The following is a 15,897-nucleotide window of genomic DNA, read 5'->3' as shown; positions in this document are numbered from 1 at the left end:
AGCGGCTCCCCCTGCACACTCCCCCCGGTGCAGCGGCTCCCCCTGCACACTCCCCCCGGTGCAGCGGCTCCCCCTGCACACTCCCCCCGGTGCAGCGGCTCCCCCTGCACACTCCCCCCGGTGCAGCGGCTCCCCCTGCACACTCCCCCCGGTGCAGCGGCTCCCCCTGCACACTCCCCCCGGTGCAGCGGCTCCCCCTGCACACTCCCCCCGGTGCAGCGGCTCCCCCTGCACACTCCCCCCGGTGCAGCGGCTCCCCCTGCACACTCCCCCCGGTGCAGCGGCTCCCCCTGCACACTCCCCCCGGAGCAGCGGCTCCCCCTGCACACTCCCCCCGATGCAGCGCACTGGGCTGTTAACTCACTGCATTGCTGCAATCGCCGGAGCTAGTCCGGAGCTGGCGGCACATTCATTCGATTAAAAATAAATTTTTATTTTAACACATGTACATAGGTTACGCCCAGATATTGCTTTCTTACAAGAGCCCCATTGGGTACAGAGAGATGACTCGGCACTCAGAACTAGATGGATAGCAGACTGTATATCGGCCTCATTTACATCTAAATCTCAAGGGGTGGCTATATTATTCAATAGGAATCTCCGATATTCGATTTTGGACTCCCTTTAGTATCCTGAAGGGAGATTTTTATTATTGGATGTAGAAATTGAAAGACACAAGTACACTATTATTAATTTATATGCACCTAATATATCCCCAGGTCGCTTTTTATCTAAATTGACACAAATTTTAGCCCGTCGCACATTATATACTTTAATTATGGCGTGCGATTATAAAGTAGTGGATGACCCGACCATAGATAGATCCCCTCCTACTACAAGGTCTCCTAATCCGTCCTGGTATTATATTCAGACTTTAAAGAATACTTTACAACTGAGTGACCCTTGGAGGTTGCTGAGTGATAATGACCACTCATACATGCATCTTTCTAGGGCCCATCGTTCATTGTCAAGAATGGACTATTTCTTAATAGCAAATTCTTTAATGACACAGGTACGCGCAGTAGACATTAAAGAAATTAGAATTCAGATCATGCCCCTGTGACTCTGGAACTATGGTGCCCCTCTCTTTCCCCAATTGACCGCTTTTGGTGCTTTCCAGACTACCTCTTCAAATCAGAGGATTTCAAACAGTACTTAACCAGATGCTGGGCAAATTACCTGGATGATAATCTGGAACATTGGGAGGACCCAGTCCTCTTTTGGGGGGCCTTGAAGGTGGTCATGAGGGGTCATGTCATTCAGTATGTTTCAAAGCTTAAAAAAAGATTCTAACAAACAATATAACATACTCCAGTCATCAGTAGCTGATGCCTTTTATCAATACAGTTCCCATCAATCCGATGAAACTTTGAATCTGTATTTACAAAATAAAAAAACTTTTGGAATCTTTTTGGACGTCACAAGCTCAATCGAAACTTGATCACACCAAACAAACCTTTTACAAATGGGGTCATAAATCAGGGAGATTGTTGTCAGTAATGTCAAAACCATGGCAAAAGTGTTCTTTTAGAACAGCAATAAAAGACCCTGTTACGAATAAGACTTATTCCCAAACAAAGGACATTTTAGCTAAATTCCAAGAATTTTATACTCAACTTTATCAATCCTTTGAGATAGACAATAATTTACAGGAACAACTGATTTCCGAAGCGAATCTTCCCTCTTTAAACACAGTAAGAGGGTAATCTTTTATCATCTAAGATCACCGCTTTGGAGATACAAACTGTAATTTCAGGGTTAAAACCAAATAAGTCCCCTGGACCTGACGGGTTTACTGGGACGTACTTTAAATTACTGCAACCTGAATTGACACCTACGTTGGTGGAATTATATAATAAAATGTTAGAGGATCATCCTGTATTCCCTTCTTTTACAGAGGCTTATACCACACTTATACCTAAGCCAGGGAAAGACACACTATTAGTAGATTCCTATCGCCCTATCTCGCTATTAAATTCTGATTTCAAAATTTTATCTAAAATTATAGCTAACCAATTACACACTATATTACCAGACCTATTAACACCTCATCAGATGGGTTTTGTGCGGGGCAGACATTCGGTGAACCACTGTTATAGAAGAAGAGGAGAAAGATCAGGATAAGCAATACGAATGGCTATGGCTGCTGTGATAGCACAATATCAAAGTGATAATCCTGAGGGGATGCTTTTAGGATTAGACACACATAAGGCCACAATATCAAAGTGATAATCCTGAGGGGATGCTTTTAGGATTAGACACACATAAGGCGTTTGACACTGTGTCGTGGTCACATCTTTTCTCAGTTCTTGAAAGACGTAATTTTGGTTCTACTTTCATCCAATTAATTCAATATTTCTACTCACAACCAATGTCAAAACTTTTGGTTAATGGGAGTCGTGGTGACCCTTTGCGGATGTATAGAGGTACACGACAGGGATGCCCAATGTCCCCCGCCTGTTCAATTTGTCTATAGACCCGCTACTTCGCCTTCTGCAATCATGGCCTGAATTTAAAGGGATCATAATAGGCGGGGCAGAAATGAAACTATCCGCTTTCGCGGACGATGTGCTATTATATATTTCTAAGCCCAAGGACACTCTGTAGTTGATTTTGAACAGGCTGGCGGATTTTGGTGCCATTTCTGGTTACACGGTACATTTGTCTAAATCCGTTGGTCTTTATTTAAACTCACGCATCCATACACCACATTGGAGTCATCATCTACCTGTCACATGGGCCAAATCCTCTATTGAATATCTGTGAGTTCAGCTTCCAAAAAGGCCATCTGAGCTATACAGTCTCAATATATCCAAAGCTATTTTACAAAATCCCAATGAATTGGGGGGATGGGTAATCTCTTGCTATCTTATATGGGTCGAGAAATCTTGATTAAAATTGTGACATTTCCTAGGCTATTATATTTAATCCAATCACTCCCACTACTATTGCCTCAACGAGATTTACAATATTTGAATTCCTTATTTCGGAAATTTATTTGGGTGGGCAAAGAGAACAAGGATTAGTTTTATTAAGCTACAACAAGCCAAACATAATGGGGGGGGGAGGATTAATTTTCCAAATGTTTGGCATTATAATCACGCAACCATACTACGATACTTGAAGGATTGGCTACATGGACAAGATATGTATGCTAATTCTTTGCTTGAAAAACATTTTTTATCAGATTGTAGTTTGATAGGATTTGTACACCAACAAGATGCTGAAATTTCGTTGCAACTCCAGGATAATCCACTACTATGGTCCACACGTAAAGTATGGTACATTCTGAGGCACAAAATGAATGTAAATTTATACAAATCTATCTTTTCTTCTTTTTTGGGGAACCCTGATTTCCAACATGGTCTGGCGTCCTTCCCTTTTACGAGATTATATGAACAGGGTCTGACGACAATTAATGCCTTGTTGGACAAGCAGGCCAAAAGACCTCTAACCCATTCTCAAACGATAGAGAAATTCCCATTGTTCCGCTTTTACCCACTTGCTTATATGCAAGCAAAGTATTATATTATTGCAACCACCAAGTGGTTTCCGGTGTGGATTGGGATAACCCATTAGATGAGCTACTTCTCTCCCCCCCAGTATCTAAACACGCTTTATCCTCCTATTACTCTTTTTTGAGAACACAAATTGATCATGCCCAGATACGTACTGGCATGAGTAAGTGGGCAATTGATATTCCCTCTGTCTCCTGTGAAACTTTAAATACAATGTTAGCCACTTCTAGAGAAATCCTTCCTGCCGCACAATACCAAGAGATGTTTTTGAATCTATTTCATAGGGCATACTTTTCTCCCCATGGGCAATTTAGGGCAGGAATGGTGGCATCGCCCTCACTACCAATCTCCACTAGCTGACACATATCGCTATTTTTGGAAATGCCCACTTCTTAGAATATTTTGGTTACAGGTACGTAGATACGCACTGGATAATTTGGTGAATTATCTGCCTTTTACCAATGAATGGGCGCTGTTTGGGATATTGCCGGATGGTCAGAGGGTCACAAAAGGCTGTAAAAACTGATTACTGATAATGAGTTCGGTAGCACGTAAAGCTATTTTGCAAGCCTGGATAAGTATTTCCCCTCCTACTCTAAAGTAATTTCACGAAAAACTTTTTCATGTGTTTATCATGGAATGGATAGAAACCACATTGGAGAAAGGAACTAGGGTCTCAAAATTTTTTGACACATGGGAAAGCTTGTCTATTGGTATTAGGAAACATATCCATGCATCATTTAAAAATACTCACTGGTATATACTCCATGAAATATCCAATGACCCCCCAATCACTCTGGAATCCTAAAGCCAGATTGTAGTGGAGAATATTAATGTATTCTTACTCACAATATGCGTGCATGGCTATATCAATATCAGAATATAGGGTAATATCCATGTCCATATGTTATTGTATTTTTTTGGGGGGGGGTGCTAGGTTCTCGGTCTCGTCTCATAACTCTCGCCTCTCATTTTTTGACAAGTTTGTAGTGAAGGTCTTATTGGGAGCATTGTTTCAAGGTGATAGATTGATTTGATTATTTATATTCAATTTATTGTTATGAATATATGTTATTATTGTGATGATTTAAGAGTATTTTGTTTTTTTTATTCTGTTTCCAGTTACCGAACGGATATGTAACAAATATTGTTTTTATTATATCATACTGTTTATTTGTATATTGTATACAGTGTTTCAATAAAAATAAAATAAAAAAAAATTAAAATAAACACATTTTTAAACGTCTGGCACCTGTAAACCATATATAATTGGCGCCTAGTGCAGACAGAATGGCACAGCAACACAAAAGTTAACCCTCTTTAGTGCTGCAGCCGCCATCTTATCCACGTGAGGGAGGCGTGGAACCGACATCGGGTTAGGGAACCAGCCACACCAATCATTTAGCTTGAAAAAGGATCAAACTGGATCTGAAATTTCACCGCTTGCATTAATAAGCATCTGTTTGATTGATGTACAGAAAACTCGAGAGACGTCCCCTTCATGCACTATTCAACTCACTTTTTTGGCACCTTGATTTTTAAAATGTTTTTGTTGAGCGCCCACTTTTCTATATTATATAGAGACACACATAGATGCACGAAGGTGCTACTCACTGCCCACAAGTTCCCCGTTACAGGTAAACTTCTCCCAGTCTTCGTCATCTTCATTGGCATAGACTTTCAGGCTGTTCACTGCCCGCTTTGATTCCTTCAGCTGGAAGAGAAGAGAGAAATCAATATGGGGCTGAGGCTACAGCAGACCTCACAAGGAGACACTCTGGGGTGGGGGCAGAGTTGGTAGAACAGTGGGCGTAGATTACAAACAATGTCATATGTCAGCCAGATGATTAGCATACACATCCTGAGATGAATCGGCGGAATAGAGAGGTGTCCTTTTGCACCACGTGGCGATTGGCGCAATTCTGGTGTTGGCCACTTTTTCCTCAATTTTGTTAAAAAGGAATTACTATAAAGTTGCAGATAAAGCGTAACGATTGCGTGGCGCTGATCACTCGTGTCAGACCGGTCCTCTACTTTTTTACACAGACTGTTTGCGTGAGGATAAGGTATGAGGACACATCTGTATGCGCCTAGTTTACGACAAGTCTTCAACATTAACTCGCACCTACTCTACAGCAGGGGCAAAACATACACCTCTTTGCTGGTCTCGATGTCCCACATGTGCATGAACTATACTGAAAGAAAGGGGGCAGAGGGTCAGGGTTGGGCCACAGGAAAGGGGACAGAAGTCAGGGTTAGGCACCAGGAAAGCGGGACGAGGATAGGGTTAGGCCGCAGTAAAAGGGTACAGAGGTCAGGGTTAGGCTGCAGTAAAAGGGTACAGAGGTCAGGGTTAGGCTGCAGTAAAAGGGTACAGAGGTCAGGGATAGGCCGCAGGAAAGGGCACAGAGGTCAGGGTTAGGCTGCAGGAAAGGGTACACAGGTCATGGATAGGCCGCAGGAAAGGGCACAGAGGTCAGGGTTAGGCCGCAGGAAAGGGTACAGAGGTCAGGGATAGGCCGCAGGAAAGGATACACAGGTCAGGGATAGGCCGCAGGAAAGGGCACAGAGGTCATGGATAGGCCGCAGGAAAGGGCACAGAGGTCATGGATAGGCCGCAGGAAAGGGTACAGAGGTCAGGGTTAGGCCGCAGGAAAGGGTACAGAGGTCAGGGTTAGGCCGCAGGAAAGGGTACAGAGGTCAGGGTTAGGCCGCAGGAAAGGGTACAGAGGTCAGGGTTAGGCCGCAGAAAAGGGTACAGAGGTCAGGGATAGGCCGCAGGAAAGGGTACAGAGGTCAGGGTTAGGCCGCAGGAAAGGGTACAGAGGTCACGGTTAGGCCGCAGGAAAGGGTACAGAAGTCACGGTTAGGCCACAGGAAAGGGTACAGAGGTCAGGGTTAGGCCGCAGGAAAGGGTACAGAGGTCAAGGTTAGGCTGCAGAAAAGGGGACAGAAATCAGGGTTAGGATACTAGAAAAGGGAGGGGAGGTCAGGGCTAAGATGCCAGGAGGGGGGCAGAGGTCAGGGCTAGGCCGCCGGAAAGGGGACAGAGGTCAGACTACAGGAAAGGAGGTCAGGACTGGAGGTCACTTTATGTACAGGAAATGGGGGGGGGGTTAGTTAGGTAACAAATAAGGAAGGCAAAGGTCAGGGGCACTCTGCTGGCGGGTTATGTGTATTAGAACAGTAGATCCTAATTATTTTCCACCCGGGTACCCCCTGGCAGCCCATTTGTGTTATTTGTAACCCCAACATTTGGAAAGCAAAGTATTTGTAATGAATTGAAGATTTAAAAAAAAAAAAAGAAGAGGAAAAGAACAGAATGAATTGTACATTTGTATTTTCCCACATTACAAATTATTAAAAAGTTAAAATTGACAATAAAGGTGTGGCCTGACTGCAGACCTGAGTGGCAGCACTGTACGGGAGCTCCGTCCGAGGAAGCCTGTAAACCCCTTCCTCAGCATATAAAGGGACTTTTTTTTCCCCCACATACTGGCTGTGGTGGAGCTAGGTGCAGGGGAAGTGAAATTAGCCTTCCCGGAATCGTTGGTGCGGAGGCGGGAGACCAGAGGCCTTCTCGCGCCAGAAGCCGCGGCCTAAATTTTGGGTCATCTGCCCGCGGCGGATCGTGGAGTGCCGCGCGGCTTGACGAAACTCCACACGGAGCTGCCCTGCGGCTGCCGTGGATGCCGGGTCGCCTTCTACTAGCCGCTGTCCCCCGCCGGCCGACCTTATCCCTCTGAGTGGATCTACTTACCATCCGGGTGCCGCGGATCGTGGCCTGGAGCTCCGGCGGGGTCCCGCGTGGCGCTGCTGTAACGGGCGCTGCCCGGCGCTCCTGGTCGCGGTGAGTGCGTCCCCTGGTCCTTGCTTTCCTCAGCTGTGCCGGTTCTCTCCTCTCCCAGGGCTGCTGCTGACCAGACTCCATTAGACGCCTCTGAGGAGGCCGAGGGCGCCATTTTGGATCAGGGCTACATGCCCATAACATACTTGCTTCTTGCTGGTTCTGCACTTATCAACTTTCTGTATGCCCTATCCATTCCAATACTACAATCCCCCTATTGGATGAACATTGCATTCCTCTATATCTTCCTCATACCAGGATAATAGCATACATTGCTGTCATGTTTTTTCAGTGATTTACTTTCTCATCCCTATGAGACCTCCACAGCCCATATTTACCTAATACTACACTGTTGGTAACAGTAACCATCTATCTTCCCATATTTGCTATACGAAGACGCCAGTATGCCCAACAAAAGAGGCAAGTTGTCTACTCTCGCGCCTCCTATTAAATTTGTAGCACAGAGAACCACCGATTCTTCTTCTACTGGGAAATCTCCGCTGACAACTAAGGCTGTTCCTTCTCCTGTCCCTGACGTCAACCTTGATATTTCTGCTGATGCTCCGCTTACTGTCCGCACTCTTCACCAAATGCTTCAGGCATTCCGCACGGACCTTACCTCTGACTTTCAAGTGTCTATTAAGCAACTCACTACTGAAGTGACAGGTATTGGAGACCGCACGAATAACTTGGAGACTAAGATGCAAGAACTAGTCTCCTCGCATAATGACCTTCTAACCTCTCACAATTCGGTCCTTACGGAGTTGACGGCGGTCAAAAACAAATTGGCAGATTTAGAAGATAGATCCCGGAGGAACAACGTTAAAATTAGAGGCGTCCCGGAATCGGTATCAAATTCAGAACTTCAGTCCTTTGCTTTAAATATCTTTCAGAAGCTATTGCCATCTGTAGAAGTTCGGGACTTATTGATCGACCGCATTCATCGCCTACCTAAGCCCCGCTCAGCTCCAGCAGGTTCTCCCAGAGACGTTCTCCTGCGACTTCACTTCTTTCACATCAAAGAAGAGATACTCAGGGCGGCACGTGATTCGACAGATGTGGAAGTCCTTAATAACCTACAGTTGTTTCCTGATTTCTCGATTCATACTATAAATACACGGAGGACATTCCAACCTCTTACGAAGGCGCTTCGGGATAACGACATCCAGTATAGATGGGGGTTCCCGGTGAAGCTCCTAGTACGAAAAGATGGCTCGACATTTGTAATCTCTTCCCCGGAAGCTGGCGTTAAATTACTAGCAGAATGGGAGATTCCGGTCTCGATCCCTACATCTTCACAAGCTCTCCCTATCCAATCGGAGTGGTCTCGAGTGGGATGAAGCTGATTTTTGCTGCCTTTTCTGAAATCCCTTCCATTTTTCTTTTTTCCCAACGTCAGAACTCTGTTTCTTTCATAGATACAGATTTGGATTTCTTTTGCAGTCGTTTCATGTTATGTCGTTTCATAAGAACTTACTGGTGTAAAGGTCTGTTGTTTATTTACAACTTCTGTGTATTGTTTTGTTTACAATAAGTGGTTTACTGTTTGACTACAATAATCCCTTTCCCCTCCTCCTATCCTCTTTTCCATCATAATATGTATTGGGACTATCTCCCTGTTGTTAGGATGGAGAGGGGTAGGTAAATATGTTATATCATTATATGTTTATATTATGTCTCATAATAGGTCTCAGGGATGGGTATTGTCACGACCCGCCCCACATGTTAACCATGTTGCCGTATTGTTTTCTCACGGCAACTACTGTGGCCCGATATACCGGGCCTTTTGGGTTCTCTATTTTTCTTTTTTACCTTTGTTTTTTATTTTTCTCCTTCTTCTTTTTTTTTTTTATGTACATCTGTAACTTTTCCTTTTTGTTTTGCTGCTGTCTGACATGTATACTTGGAGGAGCTTACATTATGCACTGTTTTCAATGTCCCAATGGTTAAGGTTCTTTCGCTAAATGTCAAGGGGCTTAATTCCCCACAAAAGAGACGCTTGGCTCTTTCTACTTTTCATCATCATAAGGCTAATATTGTAGCTCTCCAGGAGACACACTTCTCATCCTCAGCCCCCCCCGTATTTAAGGATCATAGATACCCTGTATGTTATACTGCTAAAAGCCCTCTCAAACGTAATGGAGTTGCTATACTGTTCCATGTTAACACTCCATTTGAATTACATAGGAAAGTGGAAGATGGGAATGGCAGGTTTCTTATTCTCATTGGGAAAGTTGAGGAGACTTTAGTTACTTTAGTATCTTTATATGCCCCCAATTCCCGACAGGTTCCCTTTTTACGAGACACCTTTGAGGAAATATCTAAAGTTAGACAAGGTGCTCTCATTTTGCTGGGTGACTTTAATTTAGTCCTCGATCCTAAACTAGACAGGTCCTCGCCGCAGGGACATTCCTCTTCCCCTCGTGTAACGGGCCCATCGCTGGCCTTTAAGAAATTATTGGCGGAATATGATTTGTATGACGCTTGGCGTACTTATCTACCTGATGAGAGGGATTATACCTTTTACTCTTCGGCCCACAATAGTTACTCCAGAATCGATTTAGTCCTTCTGGATAAACGAACTCTACAATCTACTAAAAAGGTTAAAATCCTCCCTATTGCTTGGTCTGACCACGCGCCTGTCCTGTGGATTTGGAGTATAGGCAAACACATTTCCTCTAAGCGTCCCTGGCGCCTTCCTGAGTATCAATTAAAAGACTCAGAGACTCGGCAGGCCCTAACAGATTCTCTTAAATTATATATTCAAACTAATTCCCCTACCGATACTTCTGTTTTCACACATTGGTGTGCCTTAAAAGCAGTACTCCGTGGTACTTCCATTCAAAAAGGAGCTCAATTTAAGGCTCGCTCTCGTGAATTACAGAATAATCTGGAAACGTCCCTTCGGTCCTTAGAGTCCCAAAATCAAAATCATCCCACTAGAGCATTGCGCAAACAACTCCAAGAAGTGCGAACGCAACTCCAAAAGCTCTTTATCTCACGTATGCAGGCGGCTTTTTCACGTTTACGACACAAGTTCTATACGGCCGGTAATAAAGCCTCCCGCCTACTAGCCCGGAAGCTGAGGGGCCAGCAAGCTCGCAATAGAATTAAATGTTTATTAACCCCCTCGGGAGCGAAATGCCTTAATCCTCTTGACATTGCCAATTTATTTTCGGATTATTATGCAAAATTATATAATCTACGTGAGGATCCCTCAATCCCCCAACCTTCAGCTACTGTTATATCCTCTTTCTTAGATAACCTATCTTTTCCCTCCCTGGATGCGGACGACCTGGAGTCTCTGAACGCCCCTTGGTCCTTGAAGGAAATTCAGGAAGTCATTCAGAAACTACCCAGGGGCAAAGCCCCTGGTCCTGATGGCTTTTCAAACTCCTTTTACTCTGTATTTACTGAAGCCCTCTCCCCAATTTTGCTAAATTTATTTACGGAAGCTTCCGATATTGGATCCTTCCCACCCGAAATGGTAGAAGCTCAAATAGTCACCATCCCGAAGCCTGGTAAAGACCCCTCTGAGAGTAAAAATTATAGACCCATCGCGCTCCTTAATACGGATGTGAAAATTTTTGCTAAATTAATCGCCAATCGTTTAAACCCACTGCTCCCCCGTCTGATACATCCTGATCAAGTTGGGTTTGTCCATGGGCGCCAGGCTCCTGATAACACCCGAAGGGTTTTGGATTTAGTGGAATGGGTATCGTTCAATAAGGGACAATGCCTTCTTTTATCCCTTGACGCTGAGAAGGCGTTTGATCGGCTTCACTGGGACTATATGCGTCAGGTTTTACATCGGTATGGATTTCGGGGCGATATTCTCCGATCCATTAATGCCCTTTACTCTGATCCCTCTGCTCGTGTCTTTAGTAATGGATTTCTCTCCTCACCCTTCTCAATCTCTAACGGCACAAGACAGGGGTGCCCACTCTCTCCACTAATATACGTGTTGGCCATAGAACCTCTTGCGCAAAAGATTCGACAATCATCTGAGTTCCCAGGGCTCTCTGTTTATGATACCTCCCATAAGTTATGTCTGTTTGCAGATGACGTTTTGTTGTTTGTCACCGACCCGGAGATTTCGCTGCCATCGCTCCAAGGCATTTTAGATACTTACAGCGCAGCATCCTATTATAAATTGAATGTTACAAAAACTGAAGCTTTACCTATTAATATTTCACCTTCTTATTTACGATCATTAAAGAGTCGTTATCCTTTTATTTGGAAAAAGTCTTCCCTATCCTATTTGGGAATTAATATACCTTCCTCTATTGATGGTGTCTTTACTGAAAATTATGCTCCCCTTTTGCTGCAATTGTCCTCTCTAGCCACTGCCTGGATGAGCCACGAGATCTCCTGGTTGGGCCGTATAGCGGCGTTCAAAATGATGCTCTTACCAAAACTGATGTACCTATTCCGTGCTATTCCATATGATGTCCCAGGGAGGCTACTGCAACAGATGCGCCGCTTGATGGTTTCATATATCTGGAAAGGCAAAGCTCATAAAATGGCTTATAGTCGCATGGTTCGTCCTAAACCTCAGGGAGGCCTTAATCTCCCTGACCTGACTAGATATCATGAAGCGGCCCTTCTTTCTCAAATATGTGACTGGTCTCTCCCTCCTGCAGTCAAACCCTGGGTTGATCTGGAGCATGCACTCCTGCGGCACTTTCCCCTCCCTGACCTTTTATGGATACCTTATAGATTGCGACCACAACCCCCTTTATTCCCTAAAACAATATTGGACACTTTAAAAGTTTGGGATAACAGTCTCTTGGCCCATTTCGATTTTGCCTTACCTACCAGAAATGTTTCCCTTCGGGCGCTGAGCAGGATCTTGCCTAATCTCAATTTGTCCTACTGGATGTCCTTGGGCATGGTGTCTTTCGCAGACTTTCTTTCCCCGTCCTCTTTAATATCATACACAGATTTGTGCATTAAGTACCCATTGGGATCATCAGCCTGGTTTTACTATCTCCAACTCACACATTGGTATGCTCTGATGAACACCGGCCCTACCGTATTCCAGACTCCACCACATCTAATTCTGAGTAAATTTAATAACCCCTCCTCTAGGGGTGCAATATCTTTTTGGTATTCCGTACTCTCCCCCATAGCCCCGACGGTTAAGTCCCCTGCTCAGCTCCGGTGGGAGGCAGATCTTCAACGTACCTTTACCTTCTCCCAATGGGAGACTATCTATTTCTCTACCTTCTCTATATCTAAATGCACTAACCATATTGAGATGTATGTAAAACTTTTAAATAGATTATATTTGACACCCTCTAGATTGCATAAAATTTGGCCTACAGTCTCAAAGTTCTGTTGGCGTCTCTGTCATTCTGAAGGATCTATTTTTCATGTCTTCTGGGATTGCCCTGTAATACGCCCCTTTTGGGAGGAAGTGTTCAATCTTATTAAAGATGTCCTGGGTCTCACCTTAATCCCAGATCCTTCCCTCGCCCTTCTCCACTGGTACCCAATCTCTGTACCCAAATCTGACCGATATGTTCTTGGCCATATTCTGATTTCTGCTAAAGCTACTATCGCTCAGAGTTGGAAATCCCCTTCCCCTCCCCCATTTGCCAAAGTCATAACTAAAACACAATCCCATTTTGAAATGGAGACGAGGGAGGCTCCTCACTCTATGACTATTTCATCCCCTACTGTAAAATGGTATCCTTGGTATCTGTATGTCACAAATGGAGGACCGCCACCCCTATCCCTACCCTCTCCGGTTCCTCAGGGTGCCTCTCCTTTTGATCTAAATGAGACTCCAGAGCGGGACTAGCACATCTAAGTACATGTTCAGGCAGCTATGGTTCCTTTATTGGTTCCTTTTTTTTTTTTTTTTTTTTTTTTTTGTTTGTTTGATGTCTTCAAGTGTACTGCCACATCCTTTTATTTTATGTATGTTCCCCCCCCTTTTTTTTTCTTTTTTTCTCTTTCTGTACCCCATAAAAATTTTGTACTATATTCAATAAAAATTTAATGATGAAAAAAAAAAAAAAAATTGACAATAAAATGATAGCCCACCTATAGGTATGGACTTTTCCATTTTGATATCGTTATCATTTTGTATCCTAATGTGATGTCGGGGCTGGAGATCCCTAAGACAATGCTTTCCCTATGTACTAATTCTCACCTGGATGTCTCAGCCCACCATTAAAGAAAACATTTTAAGTACCCTTGAACCACTGTTATAGAAGAAGAGGAGAAAGATCAGGATAAGAACAGAAAGGGTTTAATAAACCTCCTGTATATTCAATTAATTGCTTCCTAGAAACTGCTCGCATACTGAGAAGGGGCCCTGTGCGAATGTGCCACCATTAAGCTGCTAACAGTACCTGAGACAAACCATCCTCATCATCGTCATCAAACGTGAAAGCCTTGCATTTGGACCCCAGCCAATAATCTTCTTCATCCCCCTTGAGTCTGGACATCGGACTTGGTAACCACAAAACAAAGCACGTCAGCAAACACTCCCCAGGCCCAATCAGATGGGGGAAGAGACTCACTTCCGGAATACAGCGAGAGATCGCATCACTGCTAGGAACGTACAATGTGATTTCAGGAATTTAGGGGACACTCTCCATTCAATGACGACACCCAGAAATGATTATACATCCCATCAATGAGGAACCTAGCACATAGCAAAGATACAATGAACAACTAAACTCATTCCATTGATATAATAAAGTCTATAATAACAAGCAAATCAGAAACATGTCTGTCTCATGTCACAGTGAGTCAGACCGAGGTAGAAATGACAGGATGAGACAGCTGAGGCACTGGAGAAAGAGACAGGCAGGTGAAAGGATGACAGCTCAGTACTGGACAGCGACAGGCAGGTGACAGGAAGACACAACACAATGCTAAAGAGACAGGTAGGTAACACGTTAAGACATCTGCGGTACTGAAGAGGGACAGGCAGGTGACAGGAATAGACTGCTCAGTGCTGGAGAGACAGGTCGGTGACACACTGAGACATCTCAGGTACTGAAGAGAGACATGCAGGTGACAGGAAGAGATAGCTCAGTGCTGGAGAGAGACGGGCAGGTGACAGGATGAGACAGCTCCGGTACTTAAGAGGGACAGGCAGGTTACAGGATGACAGATCAATGCTGGAAACAGGCAGGTGACAGGGGGGACAGCTTAGTGTTGGAAAGAGTCAGCTCAGTGCTGGAGACACACAGGCAGGTGACAGGAAGAGACAGCTCAGTGCTGGAGAGAGACAGGCCGGTGACAGGATTTAGACAGCTAAGTGCTGGAGAGAGACAGGCAGGTGACAGAATGAGACAGCTGTCTCATTCTGTCACCTGCCTGTCTCATCCTGTCACCTGCCTGTCTCTCTCCAGCACTTAGCTGTCTCAACCTGTCACCTGCCTAAGTGCTGGAGAGAGACAGGCAGGTGACAGGAAGAGACAGCTCAGTGCTGGAGACAGGCAGGTGACAGGTTGAGACAGCTAAGTGCTGGAGAGAGACAGGCAGGTGACAGGATTAGACAGCTAGCTGCTGGAGAGACACAGCAATAGAAATAAGCAGGTGACAGCTCAGTGCTGGAGAGAGACAGGCAGGTGACAGGATGAGACAGCTCAGTGTTGGAGAGAGACAGGCAGGTGACAGGATGAGACAGCTCATTGCTGGAGGGAGACAGGCAGGTGACAGGATTAAACAGCTAACTGCTGGAGAGACACAGGCAGGGGACAGGAAGAGACAGATCATTGCTGGAGCCAGGCAGGTGACAGATCTGTGCTGGAGAGATACAGACGTGACAAGATGAGACAGCTCAGTGCTGAAGAGAGACAGGCAGGTGACAAGATGAGAGAGCTACCGACAGCTACGTGCTGGTGACAGGAAGAGACAGATCAGTGCTGGAGACAGGCAGGTGACAGATAAGACAGAGCGACAGTCATATCCCTGTTCCCCACTCTAGTTATACAGTTACAGTAGCTAATAATCCCGACCATACCTCTTCCAGTGATGAGGAAGCCAGTATTTACAGAACTGTGCAGTGTGCACGCTGGGATTCGTAGTTTTTACACAGCTACAAAGCGTGTTAATACGCACAGCCAAAACTACAACTCCCAGGATGCAACAGGCGGCGGCTCTTCTAACCTCACTGTTGCCCAGCGTGCTTCGCGCGGAGGCCAGAACATGGCGACGGCATCTGACGTCACTCCCGCAGTGTATGAGAGGGGGGCGGCGCTTGGTGGTTTGTTAGTAACATGTGGGCGGGATTGTGAACAGCAACATGTATATTGCAAATTGTTATTTCCTAGTTACAGCCTCACAGGTACCGTATATTACAGCAAGGCTTAGCCTGATGTTTGAATACATTACAGGAGACATTCTATTAAAAATATATCATACAGAGGGCATTCTTCTAATAGTATACAGTGCAGAGGACATTCTACTAATACTATACAGATGGTATGCTACTAATATACAGTGCAGAGGACATTCTAATACTATTCAGAGGGCATTCTACTAATATACAGTGCAGAGGACATTCTA

The 15,897-nt window shown here is 44.8% G+C and overlaps 1 protein-coding gene across 2 annotated transcripts in view; it reads right to left on the bottom strand.

The window, feature by feature from the left end:
* The window catches only part of VIPAS39 (VPS33B interacting protein, apical-basolateral polarity regulator, spe-39 homolog), a 35,693-nt gene extending 20,238 nt beyond the window's left edge, over positions 1-15,455 (bottom strand). Inside the window, exons 1-3 of one of the 2 annotated variants that reach the window (XM_088460828.1) lie at positions 15,353-15,455; positions 13,728-14,023; positions 5,133-5,232 (exon numbers count right to left, since the gene is read on the bottom strand). In XM_088460828.1, coding sequence (XP_088316954.1) covers positions 5,133-5,232; positions 13,728-13,823 — 196 coding nt within the window. In that variant the 5' untranslated portion in view covers positions 13,824-14,023; positions 15,353-15,455. Of the gene's footprint in view, positions 1-5,132; positions 5,233-13,727; positions 14,024-15,218; positions 15,322-15,352 lie in introns of those variants that run through there. The other variant, XM_088460829.1, reaches the window with a different exon arrangement.
* Positions 15,456-15,897: the final 442 nt, after the last annotated feature.

Source organism: Taudactylus pleione, unplaced genomic scaffold, assembly GCF_031769625.1.
Source record: "Taudactylus pleione unplaced genomic scaffold, aTauple2 ptg000987l, whole genome shotgun sequence".
NCBI classification, from domain to species: Eukaryota; Metazoa; Chordata; class Amphibia; order Anura; family Myobatrachidae; genus Taudactylus; species Taudactylus pleione.
This window is presented reverse-complemented; position numbering and strand designations above follow the sequence as displayed.